This window comes from Bubalus kerabau, chromosome 1 (assembly GCF_029407905.1).
Source record: "Bubalus kerabau isolate K-KA32 ecotype Philippines breed swamp buffalo chromosome 1, PCC_UOA_SB_1v2, whole genome shotgun sequence".
NCBI classification, from domain to species: domain Eukaryota; kingdom Metazoa; phylum Chordata; class Mammalia; order Artiodactyla; family Bovidae; genus Bubalus; species Bubalus kerabau.
The window spans coordinates 228,513,037-228,530,113 of NC_073624.1; the positions used below are offsets into that span (position 1 = coordinate 228,513,037).

Sequence of the window (17,077 nt, forward strand, 5' to 3'; positions counted from 1 at the left end):
AGTGTTTCATTGTATTTATATAAAACTTCCAGAAAAGGCAAAGCAATCAAATAAAATGTAGATTGGTGGTTGCCTGGTGCTGAGGGTTGGAAGTGGGAGTGACATCTAAAATATAAGAAAGATAATACTGGATGATCTGAAAGGAAAGGAAAGTGAAGTGGCTCAGTCGTGTCCGACTCTTTGCAACCCCATGGACTGTAGCCTACCACGCTTCTCCATCCATGGGATTTTCCAGGCAAGACTACTGGAGTAGGTTGCCATTTCCTTCTCCAGGGGATATTCCTGACCCAGGGATCGAACCCAGGTCTCCCACATTGTAGGCAGACGCTTTACCATCTGTGGCTCAGACTGAAGTCAGTGGATGCTGTAAATGTTCTTAAATTGTTGTGATGGTTATATATCTAGGTATATTTACAATAATCATTGCATTATACCTAAAAATGACTATGTTTTTGGCATATAAATATAAAAATAAACATGTTTAAAATAAAATACAAGTTGCATATTAAAAGTGCCTTTTATTACCAAAGTGTCAAGTTTTAACTATTATTAAATACCAAGTTTTTTATTTTCATTATTGAGTAAAATATAAGATTCTTGTAGGAACTAAGTTAGATTACATATGGGAAGCTGCTTCATAGAGCTTTGGTAGACAATAGTGACTCAATAAGAAATGGTTTCCACTCTTAGCGGACAATAATTTTAAATAGTATACTGAAAGTTCCAAGAAAATAGTATTATATCTATTTTTGCTTAACAGCTTTTCCCTATCATCTTACTTAGGGCTTGATACATAATAGGTTTTTATACAATATTTTTAATAAAAATAAAAAGAATACATATATGAATACATCAGGGTTCACGGAATAACTTTCAGAATTTTAATTGTGGTAAAATACATATAAATTTTATTGTCTTAACAATTTCTAAGCATACAGTTTATTAGCATTAAATATATTGACACTGTTGAACAATCAATCTTTAAAATTCTTTTCATCTCACAGAACTAAAAATCTCTACACTTTAAACAACTACCCAATTACCCATCTCCCTCTCCCTGAGCCCAGGAAACCACCATTCTACTTTATGTGTCTATGGCTTTGCTACTACTCTAGTAGTACTTCATATAAGTGGAATCATAGAGTATTTGCCTTTTGCTATAATATGTGTCAGAATTTTTTCTTTCAATGCTGAATAATATCCTATTGTATGTATATACTGTATTTTGCTTATCTGTTTATTTGTTGATGGTCATAGGTGTTACTTCCATTTCTTGGCTACTCTGCTGTTAGGAATATTGGCATAGAAATATCTCTTCAAGATCTTGGTTTCAAGTCTTTTGAGTATATGTCCAGGAGTAGAATTACTGGATTATATGGTAATTCTATTTTTAAATTTTAAAGGAATTGCCAAACTGTTTTCTATAGTAGCTGTACCATTTTACACTCTTCCAACAGTGCACAAGAATTCCAATTTTTCTGCATCTTTGCCAACATCTGGGTTTTTTTCTGCTTTTTTAATAGCAGACTTCCTAATGGGTGTGAGGTAGTACCTCACTTTGATTTTGGTTTACTCTTTGAAGAGTTATTTTTTACACAACCTATGTTGGGAAAAAGGTCATGAAACAAGCTGATTTTTTTTTTTAACAATGTGACTCCAAAAATCTACACTGCATTAAACAATTTCATTAAGAATTAATATTGGAGAATTTAAACAAAGAAAATCCACCATGTAGATCACAAAAATGAAATCACAAAATTTCAATAAAAATGTGAAGATTTTTACCAAAAAAGGAGCATGCCTTTTTAATGGAAAATTGTACTTGTCTTTCAGTATATATGAAATTCTACTCCTAGGTATATATCTACAGACATGAAAATATATGGTCACACAAAAACCTGTACAGGACTGTTAACAGCTACAGTGTCATTATACACATCAAGGAGATTCAGTCTACTGATAAATGGATAAAGAAAATGTGTTCTATCTATAAGATGGATTATTATTTTGTCATAAAAAGCAAAGAAGTATGATAGCATGCTACAACAGGGATGAACCTTGAAAACATTTTGCTAAGTAAAAGAAACTAGAAACAAGATACCTTCCATATATACTGATAATAAAGGCATACCTTGGAGATTTTGTGGGTTTGGTTCCAGACCACCAATTAAGTAAATATTTCAATAGTGAGTCACATGAATTTTTTGCTTTCCCAGTGCACAGAAAAGCAATGTTAGAATATACTGCAGACTATTAAGCATGCAATAGCACTATGTCTAAAGCAACCATGTATACATCCCTTGATTTTAAAATGCTTTATTGCTAAAGAAATGCTGACCATCAAATGATTCTTAATGAGTCATGGTAGAAAATATCAAAGATTACTTATCACAAATCACTATAGCAAATATAACAATAATGAAAAAGTGTGAACCATTGCAAGAATTACCAAAAAGTGACACAGGGACTCAAAGTGAGCAAATGCTGTTGGAAGAACGGCACTGACACACTTGCTTTATATGAGGTTGCCACATACCTTCAATCAGTAAAGAGTGTAATGTCCAGGAAGTGCAATAAAGCAAAATGCAATAAAACAAAGTATTACTGTAGATATAGACCTATATATTCCATTTACAAGAAAATCTCACATGTTATATGATTCCATTGATGTGAAATGTCCCGAAGAGGCAGAGAGACCAGAAGCAGTTTAGTGGTTGCCGAGAATTATAGGTGGGGTATTGGGAAGTACCTGGGTTTATCTGTTTGGTTTTTTCTTGGAATGGGTGAGATGATGTAAATGTTCTGTAAGAAGATAGTGGTGATGGTTGCACAACATTGTGAATATATACTTTAAAAAGTTTGTTTTAAAATGGGACATGTTAAGTTTTATGATACTGTAAATCAAGTGTTCTTCAATTAATTTTTAACATTTTTTATAATGGAAAAGAATACACACATAAATTTACCAGCAATTCACTGAATAATATTTCTTATACATGTCTTTTACAATGAAAAGGGCCATTGAAGTGGTTGAATGCATTTTAATAATGTGACTCTAAATTTATGTATTTTAATGGATACTTTCATTAGGAATTACTATGAAAGAATGTAAATGAATAAGTAACTCCCATATAGATTATCTTTTAGAGGTAAAAATGTTTACTGAAAAACCAAGCAGGTCTGATATTACATATATAGCAGCTTGAAACTTGTTTCTAGTAGTCAGTCTACAATTCTGTCTGGACCAAGCTTTAAATAAAAACTGACCACTCAAATAAAGCCATTTCTTGCTGGTTGGGAGATAAATAGAGAAGCATCAGATATGGAGCACAAATGAATATTCTAAATCAATAAAGGCAAATTTGGCTGGTCTGCTACTGAACCACGTGGCTAGCATTTGTGATCAGAAGATTGATGTGTAATATTTGTTAGAATTCAAGTTCCCATATTCCTCTTCTAGAGGTTTTGACTCTTTAGAATAAAGAGAAGCCCAACTGTCTGCCCTTTTAATAAACTTCCAAGTTATGGATTATTCACCTTTGAGATTATTTCTTTAATTATAGTTACCAAAAGTATTTAGGTGTTTTAACCCACTAATCAAAAGCAGAGACATTACTTTGCCAACAAAGGTCCGTCTAGTCAAGGCTATGGTTTTTCCTGTGGTCATGTATGGATGTGAGAGTTGGACTGTGAAGAAGGCTGAGCGCCAAAGAATTGATGCTTTTGAACTGTGGTGTTGGAGAAGACTCTTGAGAGTCCCGTGGACTGCAAGGAGATCCAACCAGTCCATCCTAAAGGAGATCAGCCCTGGGATTTCTTTGGAAGGAATGATGCTAAAGCTGAAACTCCAGTACCTTGGCCACCTCATGCGAAGAGTTGATTCATTGGAAAAGACTCTGATGCTGGGAGGGATTGAGGGCAAGAGGAGAAGGGGACGACAGAGATCAGATGGCTGGACGGCATCACTGACTCGATGGACGTGAGTCTGGGTGAACTCCAGGAGTTGGTGATGGACAGGGAGGCCTGGTGTGCTGCGATTCATGGGGTCGCAAAGAGTCAGACACGACTGAGCGACTGAACTGCCTGACCGACTGAACCCACTAATCAACCAAAAACAGAAAGGGTATTTTAATAAAGATAATATTACTTAACATTTTATTGACTGAAATATTCATGATTACAAACCGTATTAGGTTTTCTATTATGGAACACACAATTAAGGTAGGTTTTCAATTGTCAATGTTTAATTGAAGAAAGAAAAAAGGAATCTTTTTCATTGGTGGGTTCTTAGAGTTGGAAAAATTCTCCAACAATCTACCTTCTGTCTTGTGTACTACTGAAGGCTTAGTCTGGTCATCTAGGAATTTAAAGCCCTGTTTTAGAAGACTAACTGGTTGTAGAATACATAGAAAAATAGGATTGCAATAAAAGCCATAGGAATTTGTGGCTGAGGCAGAGTCAGCAACGACCCCAATGACTAAAATCAAATCTTCCATCTTCTCTGTAAAGAAAGAAAGAGAAAGAAAAATTATTTTAAAAAGTATTTAAAATTGCCTGACTATTGCACTAAGTGCTTCTCCATGAGGAGACTCTGACTGTGACAGAGCTAGGAGGGCTGTGCTCCAGAAGCAGCAGGGCCCCTTCCAGGCCCCCTACTCTGCACAGGTCCTCCTGACCCCCTGGGGCTACTTGACTCTTCCTACATGTTCCCTCCTGACTCAGCCTTGGAACCCCCCCAGACCTCAGGAAGAGGATTAGAGATTGTATTCCTGGTTCTCTAAAAGTAGAAGCCCATCTGGGGATTCAGTGAGTGGAAATACCAGTGAGAGAAACTGAGGCAGGAAGTAGGATGGCTGGCTGAACCTTTAGACTGGGAATACCTGCAGAGGGAAGGAGGCAGGAAGGGAGGTTAGGTTGAGTGTCCTAGACTGCCCTGCTCTCTGAGGAAAGTTTGGAGTCTTGTCATGGAGTTCAGGGGACAAAGTGAACCATCAGAGGAGTTCCTTTCTGACATAAATTGTAATGGATTTAAATTTCTAAAGGCAGTAGAGTTTCCTGCTCAGTTATGCTCCCTGTAGCTTGGAGCTACATCATAGAGGTTATTATTCAACCTCTGGAGTTAACAATTACATTATACTGGCCACCAGACTGCCAGTATTAAGTCAAGCAATTAAATCAAGTAAATGTAGTTGGTTTATACATGTAGGAAACATCCAGCAGGAATATACTTCAAAGTCAAATAAAAACTATTTTTATGAATGAGACTTCAGGCAAAGATACCAGTGTGTTTCTGTGGCTTTTACAGGAAAGAACAGTTATTTTCCATGTTTTACTGTGCCTTGGCTATCAGAAACATGGATGTTCCTATTATTTTCTGATTTTGTCTTCATTGTTTTTGAAGAGGCAATAGTGAGTTTTTTGTTCTTACATTTTTTCACTGCAGAAAACACATTTATTGGAGTACGTTTTGCCATTTGTTGCACAGACTGGATCCATTTCTCTGCTACAAAAATGTAATTGACGAATATATATACTACACTCTGGCTGTTAAACATAAACAGACAACATAATATTTTTCAGATAATGAATTTCTTGAATAAAATGTTCTTTGTTCTTAATACATCATGGTATATATCAAAATGAAATATATTCTATATTGAAGTTTAAAAATAGACACAAGTTACTCACATATAAAAAATGCTGTACAGTAGAAACCAACACAACACTGGAACGCAACTATCCCAACTATAAAAAAGTGAATTTGTTATAATTCTCCTGTTTTTCTCAATAGTTTCACTATTAAATAATCTGATACTCCCAGATTACTACCGTATATGTATTCTTTCATATATATTAGTGTTTATAAATGTGTACTTAACCATATACATATATATTATATATATAATTTGGTTAGTAATGGTAGTGTTGGCAATTTACATAAATAAATAGAAGTGTGTGTATACTGACATAACCTGCTTTTTTTTTTTTTAATATATAATACCTAAATTCTTATTGGAACATAGGCATGCTCATTCACTTACTTACTGCTATATGAGCTGATTTTTAGACATGTTTAAATATATTCATCTGTTTAGTTGCTCAGAAATGTAGTTGATTTTCTTCACCTCTGTATAATATTTCACTCTGAGGTTTTATGAAAATTATTATTTTATATTCCTCCTAGAAGTGGGAATTTTTTTTTAGCTACTTTAATTTTAGCCTTTCTCTTTTCTAGGGTAAACAACTCTACTTTAAACACCACTTAACTGCTTTCAGATGATGGCATATAACAAACTTTATGCCCAATAATAAAATTTTGAGTAAGGGATATTTTTACCTTGTCTGAAATGACAGATGGTTTGACTGGCTGGCAAGATTCTATTTCTTGAACTAAGCGTAATAAGGACACTTTATCTTACTTTCTGAAGAATTATGTGGTATTTTTTTTTTGTAAAATTACCTTTTAAACTAAATAACGAAAAGTTTACCTTTTTCAATTCCCACATTAATCAATATAAACTTACAGCTTCACGCATTTCACGCATTTTTCTTGAAGATGCAAAAGAAGTTTCTGCAATCAACATACAAAAGGAAGATTAAAAGCAAGATGATGAAGAGGGAAAAACAGTCTTTGATAGGATATACCCACAGCTACACACATCACCTACACAAACACAGCAAGAAATGAGGTGAGGCTACTGTGGCAGTATCAGAATAATAATTTCACAAAATAACTCCGAACCTGGAAACAGAATTCTAAATTCACCTCTCTGTGAAAAAATAACTTTAAGTATGGTTTAATAATCACCAAAACTTCCTATGGAGATACCTTTTTTCCTCATTTTTATAAATAAGATATTCTAGTCAGAGAAAAAACACCTTGCTTAGTGCAACTTAATATGCTTGTATGAAGTCACTTAATATGAATAAGTTACTTACTACTTAATTTCTTCAAACTCAGCTCGAGTATCATGAATCACTTTAATACCTCACAGCTACTCTACTCTGAAATTCATGGGCCACCTTGTGCTTTATGAAAGATAAGTGGTCAGCAGAGGGATCCATCAGTTCTCTCCTAACACAAATTTTGACTTTGGTGCACTCAGAGCTGGCAAGCAATGAGTAGGATTGTTGAGGAATACCAGATCTAGAGGACAGTATTACTCCCCACACTCTGCATTTAGCAGCCATGAAATCCAACCTCCAAAAATGGGGAAAATTATATAAATATCTTTAGTCCTAAATGAACAAACATCTAAATTCTACTGTTCATTCTAACCACGCTTTCTATCTCTACCTTTCTAAGCAGGGAAATGAGAAACCAATCAACTGACGCAATTTGTGAAAAGATATTTGTAACATATCCCGTTTCATTTTGCCAGTTTAAGTATTACACACCCAGGACATCAAGTGCCTCCCTTCCTAAATGATGGTAGTTGTTTCCTGCATTTTCTATGATGTGTGAATGGCTTCATCTAGGATTGAAAAATTTACTCACCACAATAAAGAGGAAATGCCAAGCCAACGATTAAAATAGCTTTGATCCATGATGAGAAGAAAGACATTTTACCAAGTCTGTAGAAGAAATGCATAGGAATGCTCATAACACACCGGCACAGGAACAAATTGCCCATTTCCAAATGAAAGTTTCTTACTTCTAAAGGAACTGACCCACTCTCCTAGATTTGTATTTATGGTGGGAATCTTGCTGCAATCCACGGGACATACAGGTGAACAGAAGGCCTCGTAGAGGCTTGAGAGAAACACTAGGACAGGTCCTCTTTGCCCACTTTAAGAAGGAGAAGTTCACCCTCCAAACCCTTGGCTCAGCCCACAAGGAGCCTGGCTGCATTTAAAGAAATATGCACTTTGGACGTTTAGTTTTTCCTCAGAAAATAAATAGTTGTTTCAGAAAGGACTGACCTGGAGCAGTCTTCTCCAGTGTGACATGCCAGGGCTGCCTCCATAGCATCCCCACCTAACCTACCTGACACAGAGAAGGTGGCAGAGTGTGAGGGCTGCAGCTCCAGGGACTGCACCTGTAGGATCTCCTCTCAACTTCCCCCAGCTGAGGAGTCTCCTTTAATGGACTGTAGGTGAGGAGCCTGGTGCAGGGACACAGATGACCCCGAGCAGACAAGACCCTGAGGTTTTTTGTGTTCTTCCTCGTAAAGATCTTACACAGATCATCTCTCAGCAGGAGTTTGGGGCGATTTTAATCTGATGAGCATGTATGAGGAAGGGAGAAGGTGACAACAATGCTTTGAAACCCTAAGGTATAGAGGAGATGGGACAGCTTTCCAAGCTCCTGAGTTGAAAACAAAGGCTCATCAAACCACAAAGAGAAGAATGAGTTTCGGGAACTATAATTAGATACATACCTATACCCTTAGTATTTTGAAGGACACTAGAAGCCCATTAGACTCAATTGGAGATTTGATTTTCATTATACTTTTTTTTTGTAGTTAAATGGAAATTTTCATAAAGCTGTAAGCACTAACATAGAGAGGTACTGTGTTCCTTTAATCAATTTTCCCCAATGAGAACATCTTGTAGGATTATAGTACAAATTCACAACCAAGAATGTTCAAAAAGCTCCCAGGTGACAGCCAGAGTAGCCAGCTTTGGGAAGCTGAGCTGGAGGACAGCATGTGAATATCAAGGACAGCAAGAAGGCATGGGAATACAATTGAGATCACAAGGGACAACACCCTAAACTATATGATGAATATAGTTTATAATCTTTAGTCAAGTCGGAAACCACACCGAGTCTGAAGTAGTAGGAAAAGATGTAGTATAAACTATGAAATCTGCTTCACAGCCTGAAAGTCCAGAATTCAAATGCTGTCTACCACTCAGCAACCTCGAGATAATATTGAGACTTTCTAATTTACTATTTGCTAATTTTAAATGTGAGAATAATAATTTCTGTCTCAAAGATTTGTCATAAATATTAGTGATAAAATATTAAAACAGGATGAACTTAAAGTTGTGTTAGGCTTACATTTGTCACCCTAATCTAACCTGACTTTTTTTCAGTGAAGAAAGCTAAGATTTAGAAAAGAACCTTTGAATACCACTATTCAAAACCCACTTAATGGGTTTTGAACAAAACCTTCTAAGTACAAAAATCTGCTAAGTACAAAAATTTTTCCTTTATTATAGTGAAGTTATGACAATGCTTCCACTACATTTTTAAAATATTACAGAGATACCATCAGAAACGTCTATGCAGATAATCCTGGCACATGACATTAGAGGAGAAATCCTGGCACATGACATTAAAGGAGAAATTAAACAAGTTTAGACTTGAAGTGAATGTAAAGGCCTTGTACTGGCTTTTTTTCTCTATGTCCATTTGTTATTGGAGATTAAGAGCTGGAGACACTGCCTGTGAAACAGAACACGTCACAAGTTTTCTACATTATCCACTAAAGGAGAGTTAGATATGTGGGTTATTTGACGCATATCTTTTCTGAAAATGCTTACATACATAAATGTATTTATATGCATAAAGGTACAGGTGGCACCCCACTCCAGTACTCTTGCCTGGAAAATCCCATGGATGGAGGAGCCTGGTGGGCTGCAGTCCACGGGGTCGCGAAGAGTCGGACACGACTGAGCGACTTCACTTTCACTTTTCACTTTCATGCACTGGAGAAGGAAATGGCAACCCACTCCAGTGTTCTTGCCTGGAGAATCCCAGGGACGGGGGAGCCTGGTGGGCTGCCGTCTATGGAGTCGCACAGAGTCGGACACGACTGAAGCGACTTAGTAGCGGCAGCAGCATACTAAAATCACACATAAATATATGCATGTGTATATATGGATATATTCATAAATGTATATATAGTTCTCTATATATCTATATATGTACAAATATACTAACATATACATATAATAAAACATATATGTAATAACATTATCATTAGATACAGAGACATCTATATACACATAGTATATAAATATACACATATATACACACACATATATACATAAACCTAAGTTATCTAAGTGAGCCCTAAATGTCATCACAAGTATTCTTAAAAAAGGGAGACTGAAGGAAATTTGATGCAGACTCACTAAAAAGGTCAAAATGAAGATGGAACTAAGAGAAATTTGAAGATGCTGGCCTTAAATATGATTGATGATAGATAAGAATAGAGACAGAAAAATAAAATCAAGATACTTCCTTGTAACTAGTTTTTTTTTATTTGAAAATCAATAGTATATCTTCACATAACCATATACAAATACAAATTCCTTTTAAGTTATTCTTGTTAAATACTTGTAAGTTGTATTGTAATCTTGCAATCTTGTAAGTTGTGCAAGTCACCACATGTTCATTCACCTAATTCTATATTTTAGTAGTTGCATTGTTGAGTCGAATAATCTGTGCAGTTTAAATTTTAAAGATAAGACCTATTTACTCTTCAGAAGTCTTACATCATCTTTCTATGGAAAAGACAGACTACAAGCATGCCTGTTTCTCTGTACCTCATTAAATGAGTGCCATCTGAAGTATTTATGTTTTCACATACACATTTAAACATATATACAAGTATAAAATGTTCATATTTGGAAGATTTTGTTTAGGAACAAAATTTCTCCATTTGGGAATAAATTAAATTTGTTTACTAATTAAGTTAATGAAGTAATAATTTCCATTTTTTTATTTTTAAGAATTTTCATCTACAAACATGGTTTAACTTCCTATTTATTTAAGTCCAGAGTATGTAAAGAAATTAATTATTCCTCTCTAATTAACACAATTCACATCTATGATCTGCAAAATGAGAAATTTGGAGATCTTTGGTGAAATCATGTTATATATAACATACAGAAATGTATCAGCTTATGTGAAATGGTGATGGGTGAACTTTGGATACCTGACTGTTTTGTATATTTAGAATTAGCTCTAGCTGGAGAATGCTGAAATATGTGCTTCTTCTCTAATATGCCACAGTTTATGGTGCTTAAGAGATCCTGTTAGACGTTCACTGAATACAAGATAATTCAGTCTGTCTACATGGTCATAAGATCCCCCCATTCCCGCTAGAAGAAATATATATATGCATATATTCCAGGTTTATTAAAATGACAAAACAGACTACTTTGGAGATATGGCAGAATTTGGTTCCAGACTATTGCATGAAGTAAATATTGCAATGAAGTAAGTAACACAAATTTACTGGCTTCCCAATGCATGTAAAAGTTATGTTTACAGAGCCTGGCAGGCAACAGCTAAAGAGCTGGACACAACTGAAGGGACTTAGCACACACATATACATGTAACCTATAAAGTATACAGTAGCATTATGTCTTAAAAACAATGTACACACCTTAATTTGAAAATACTTTATTGCTAAAAAATGCTAATCATCAACTGACAACACAGGGCTGCAACAAACCTTCAATTATCAAAAAAACACAGTATTGCAAAGTACAATAAAGTAAAGCTTGGCAAAGCACTAATGAACATAGATGAAACAGTCCCCAGCAAAATATTAGTGTACATAATTCAGCAGTATGTTAAAAGGATCATACAACATGATCAAGTGAGATTCATCCCAGAGATACAAGGATGATGCAATTTCTACAAATCAACCAATGTGATACACTAGGGCCTCTCTGGTAGCTTAGTTGGTAAAGAATCCACCTGCAATATAAGAGACCTCAGTTTGATTCCTGGGCTGGGAAGAGCCACTGGAGAAGGGATACGCTACCCACTCCAGTATTCTTCAGCTTCCCTGATGGCTCAGCTGGTAAAGAATCTGTCTGCAATGTGGGAGACCTGGGTTTGATCCCTGGGTTGGGAAGATCCCCTGGAGAAGGAGAAGGTTACCCACTCCAGTATTCTGGCCTGGAGAATTCCATGAAATATATATTCAATTTCCACAAATCAATCAATATGATACACTACAGTAAGAAATCAAGAAACAAAAGTGATAAATGATGTTCTCAATAGATGAAGAAAAAGCTTTTGACAACATTCAACATTCATTTATGATTTAAAAAAAAAAACTCTCAAAAGTGACTATACAGGGAACACAATCAACATAATAAAATCAATCTATCACAGTTCAGTTCAGTTCAGTTCAGTCCCTTAGTGGTATCCAACTCTTTGCGACACAATGAATCACAGCACTCCAGGCCTCCCTATCCATCACCAACCCATGTCCATCGAGTTGGTGATGCCATCCAACCATCTCATTCTCTGTTGTCCCCTTCTCCTCGTGCCCTCAATCTTTCCCAACATCAGGGTCTTTTCAAATGAGTCAGCTCTTCGCATCAGGTGGCCAAAGTATTGGAGTTTCAGATTCAACATCAGTCTTTCCAATGAACACCCAGGACTGATCTCCTTTAGGATGCACTGGTTGGATCTCCTTGCAGTCCAAGGGACTATCAAGAGTCTTCCCCAAAACCACAGTTCAAAAGCATCAATTCTTCAGCACTCAGCCTTCTTTATAGTCCAACTCTCACATACATACATGACTACTGGAAAAACCATAGCCTTGACTAGACGGACCTTTGTTGACAAAGTAATGTCTCTGCTTTTTAATATGCTGTCTAGGTTGGTCATAACTTTCCTTCCAAGGAGTAAGTGTCTTTTCATTTCATTGCTGCAATCATCATCTGCAGTGATTTTGGAGCCCAGAAAAATATAGTCTGACACTGTTTCCACTATTTCCCCAGCTATTTCCCATGAAGTGATGGGACCGAATGCCATGATCTTCGTTTTCTGAATGTTGAGCTTTAAGCCAACTTTTTCACTCTCCTCTTTCACTTTCATCAAGAGGCTGTTTAGTTCTTCTTCACTTTCTGCCATAAGGGTGGTGTCATCTGCATATCTGAGGTTATTGATATTTTTCCTGGCAATCTTGATTCCAGCTAGTGCTTCCTCCAGCCCAGCATTTCTCATTATGTACTCTGCATATAAGTTAAATAAGCAGGCTGACAATATACAGCTTGATGTACTCCTTTTCCTATTTGGAACCAGTCTGTTGTTCCATGTCCAGTTCTAACTGTTGCTTCCTGACCTGCATACAGGTTTCTCAAGAGGCAGGTCAGGTGGTCTGGTATTCCCATCTCTTTCAGAATTTTCCACAGTTTGTTGTGATCCACACAGTCAAAGGCTTTGGCATAGTCAATAAAGCAGAAATAGATGTTTTTCTGGAACTCTCTTGCTTTTTTGATGATCCTGCAGATGTTCTGGTTCCTCTGCTTTTTCTAAAACCAGCTTGAACATCTGGAAGTTCACGGTTCACTTATTGCTGAAGCGTGGCTTGGAGAATTTTAAGCATTACTTTACTAGCATGTGAGATGAGTGCAATTGTGCGGTAGCTTGAACATTCTTTGGCATTGCCTTCTTAGGGATTGGAATGAAAACTGACCTTTTCCAGTCTTGTGGCCACTGCTGAGTTTTCCAAATTTGCTGGCATATTGAGTACAGCACTTTCACAGCATCATCTTTTAGGATTTGAAATAGTTCAACTGGAATTCCATCACCTCTACTAGCTTTGTTCATAGTGATGCTTCCTAAGGCCGACTATGACAAGTCCTCAGCTAATATACTCAATGATCAAAAGTAAAAAGCATTTCCTCCAAGATGAGGGAAAGTCAAAGATGCCTACTCTTGTTGTAACAGAGCAGGATGAGCATAGCCCTTAGCAGGCAGCCATTGGTGTGTCTCATTATTCCATATGCTCTTACTAGGCAATGGATCTTGCTCAGCCATTGGTCAGTGCCTCAGTGGGTCCCACCCACAAGCAACCAACTGTCAATGAGTGACCATTAGTTATCCTGCTCAGCTGTGGTGGGCCCTACCCAGTAGTAACTGCCAATGAGCGACCATTAGGGAAGTGATTCAGCCAGGGGTGAGTGGTGTGGTAGTCATCAGGTGGAGAATGAGATAAGAGGCAGATTCAGGCCTTCTCCTAGAGGCCCACTAACTCACCCAGCCTTGATCCAGTGGATGAGCTGAGGACCCAGGGAACAGACTGGGGACTACATCCTGCAGGCTCCAGAGGCCTTAGTAAGGCCCTCTACTAGCCTTGGCCCAGGCCTTGAGGCAGCGGTGAGCCTCTCCTCCATCCCCATCTCTGTGACCTCACAGCAGTAGTCATCTGCCTGGGTCGCGTCTGTAAGACCTGGTCTCCCCGATGTGCACAGCCTGAGGAGACTGAGGGCCAGTTGGGTTGGGTCCCTGGCTCCCTCAGGGATCACAGCTGAGCAGGATGTAGGAACCTGGCCCTGAAGGAGCTGCCAACTGAGATCTGCCTCCTCTTAGCCAGGACTGGGACCTTTGAGGGAGAAAGTTGTGCCTTTGGATCTTGCCCTTTCTTGTCAGGACAGAGAATAACATTCATTTGGTAGAGTTTTACAGGAATATCATTAACTATGACCTGACCTCAAGAACAAAGGATCTGACACCAAGAAGTTTGCAACAACTAACCACACCCCTCCCTCACCTTTTGCCTTTAAAGGGGCTTGCTGAAAGCTCTCAATCATTTTGGGGTTCTTAGGGCATGAGCCACCCATCTCCTTGTATGAACCTGTAGTAAACCTTTCTCTGTTCTAAATCTAATGTTTTAGTACTGATTGACCTCACTGTGTGTTGGGCACACAGACTTGTAATTCAGTAACACTGCCACTTTTATTCCACATATTATTGGAAGTCTAGCCCCAGCCATCAGAAAATAAATAATAGGAATCAAAATTGGAAAGGAAGAAGTAAAACTGTCACTAATTGTAGATGACAGGATATTATACATAGAATACTTTAAAGATGCCACCAAAAAAACTACTAGAGCTCATCAATGAATTCAGCAAAGGGTGTAGGATACAAAATTAATATACAGAAATCAATAAATTTCTATATACTAGCAATGAACTATCAGAAAAGGAAATTAAGAAATGAATATCATTAAGAAACTAAAAAACTTTTCATCAAAAGCAATAAAATACCCAAGAATAAAAAGACATGTACTCAGAAAATATAAGGCACTGGATGAAAAAAGTTGAACATTACAAAAAGAGATGGAAAGATTTCCCATGACAGAAAGATTAACCATGCTCATGGATTGGAAGAATTAATGTTATATCAAAATACCAATGGCATTTTTTCACAGAACTAGAATAATCCTAGAATTTGTATGGAAACACAAAAGACCTCTAATAACAAAACAGTCTTGAGAAAAAGGAACAGGCTTGGAGGTATCACACTCCATGATTTCAAACTATACTACAAAGCCATCATGATCAAAATAGTATGGTTCTGACACAAAAACTGACATGTAGATTAGTGGAGCACAATAAATGCCCAGAAATGAACCTACACTTACATGGGCAAATTAATCTGCCATAAAAGAGGCAAGAATATACAATGCAGAAAAGATAGCTTTTTCAATAAATGTTAGGAAAGGTGGACACCTACACACATAAGGAACTGTTCTCATACACCAGGCACAAAAATAAATTCAAAATAGATTTTTTTACATGTAATAGACTTACATGTAAGGCCTGAAACCATAAACCTTTCAGAAGAAAACTAAAAGACAGTACACTCTGTGACATCAGTGTCAGCATTTTTTTAAATATGTCTCTCAGGCAAGGAAAACACAATTAAAAAAAAAAAAAACCCAAATGGGACTGTATCAAACTAAAAAGCTGTTGGAGAATGAAGGAAACTATCAACACATCTCAAAGGATGTGTACTGAATGTGGGAAGACACCTGACAAGGGATTAAAGTCCAAAATACACAAAGAAATCATAGAACTCAATATGAACAAAAAAAAAGAGGGCAGAGGATCTGAAGAGACATGTTTCCAAAGAAGACATACAGACAGTTAATAGGCATGCGAAAAGATGCTTCGCATTGCTATTTATCAGGTAAATACAAATCAAAACCACAATAATAAACTACTTCTCATTCGTCAAAATGGCTACTATCAAAAAGACAACAAATAACGAATGTTAGCAAGGATGTGCACAAATGAGGACCCTCATGCACTGTTGCTGAGAATGTAAATTGGTAAAGGCTCAATGGAAAACTTTATGGAGATTCCTCAAAATTAAAAATAGAACTAACATATGATCCATGAATTCTACATCTGGGTATTTATCAAAGAAAAAATCCACTAAGTCAAAAAGATATATTCACTCCTATGTTCACTAAACATTATTTACAGTAACCAATATACAGAAAGAATTTAAGTGCCCAGTCAACAGATGAATGATAAAGAAGATGTGATATTGATAAAAATATTTACATACAAAATATACACACATACATAATGAAATATTGCTTAGCAATATCAAAGAATGAAATCTTGCCTTTTGTGGCAACATGGATAAACTAAGAGGGTATTACGCTAATTGAAATAAATCAGACGGATAGAGAAATACTATATTATTTCACATATGGGGAATCTGAGAAGCAAAAACAAATGATGATAAACACAATATAAAGAGAAAGAGAGTCACAGGTACAGAGAACACTTAGGTAGTTGTCAGTTGTCAGAGGGGAGTGGGCTAGGGGCTGAAGAGAAATAAGGTGAGGGAGCTTAAGAGGTATAAACTTTCAGTTACAAAATAAAATGATCACAGGTATGAAATGTACACTGTGGAGAATATAGTCAATAATCATGCAATATCTTTGTATGGTGACAGGTAACAGCTAGATTTATCATGGTTATCATTTTAAAATATATAGAAATATTCAATCACTATGGTTTCACCAGGAACCAACATACTGTTTGTTGTAGTCATTTATATTTCAAAAACAAAGTCATAGAAAGAGAGATCAGATTTGCAGTTATCAGGGAGAGGTGGGTTCATGAGCATCGTTGAAAGGTAAAACTTCCAATTATAAGATAAATAATTGTACTATGGTTGTAATGAACAACATGTTAAATATTATTAACACATAGATGTGAAAATTTTTCAGAGAGTAAATTCTATAGAAGTTCTCATCAGAAGGAAAAACTTTTTTCTGTTTCTCTAAGTTTGTATTCTATAGGATGATAGATGTTCAGTAAACTTATTGTAAATATTTCATGATATATGTAAGTCAGA

The 17,077-nt window shown here is 36.5% G+C and overlaps 1 protein-coding gene across 5 annotated transcripts; it reads right to left on the bottom strand.

Moving 5' to 3' along the window:
• Positions 1-4,222: 4,222 nt before the first annotated feature.
• Positions 4,223-8,064, bottom strand: LOC129642244 (sperm-associated acrosin inhibitor-like). Of its 5 annotated transcripts, none has more exons than XM_055566800.1 (5): positions 7,988-8,064; positions 7,499-7,575; positions 6,525-6,571; positions 5,429-5,544; positions 4,223-4,501 (listed from the first exon to the last, which is right to left on the bottom strand). In XM_055566800.1, the coding sequence occupies exons 2-5, from the start codon at positions 7,563-7,565 to the stop codon at positions 4,459-4,461; spliced, it is 273 nt and encodes a 90-aa protein (XP_055422775.1). In that variant the 5' UTR covers positions 7,566-7,575; positions 7,988-8,064; the 3' UTR covers positions 4,223-4,458. The 5 variants fall into 5 exon arrangements, with proteins under 5 accessions (XP_055422775.1, XP_055422773.1, XP_055422774.1 ...); XM_055566798.1 differs by lacking the exon at positions 7,988-8,064 and adding an exon at positions 7,924-7,985; XM_055566799.1 differs by lacking the exon at positions 7,988-8,064 and adding an exon at positions 7,672-7,822.
• Positions 8,065-17,077: the final 9,013 nt, after the last annotated feature.

What these genes read in the sequence shown, in the direction of transcription:
- LOC129642244 (XM_055566797.1), bottom strand. Translation starts at nt 7,634, where the DNA reads ATGGGCAATTTGTTCCTGTGCCGGTGTGTTATGAGCATTCCTATGCAT. An exon ending in GGCATTTCCTCTTTATTGTG is followed by an intron (nt 6,572 to 7,498) that starts GTGAGTAAATTT and finishes TGTTGATTGCAG; the next exon opens with AAACTTCTTTTGCATCTTCA. An exon ending in GTTTTCTGCAGTGAAAAAAT is followed by an intron (nt 4,502 to 5,428) that starts GTAAGAACAAAA and finishes CTTTCTTTACAG; the next exon opens with AGAAGATGGAAGATTTGATT.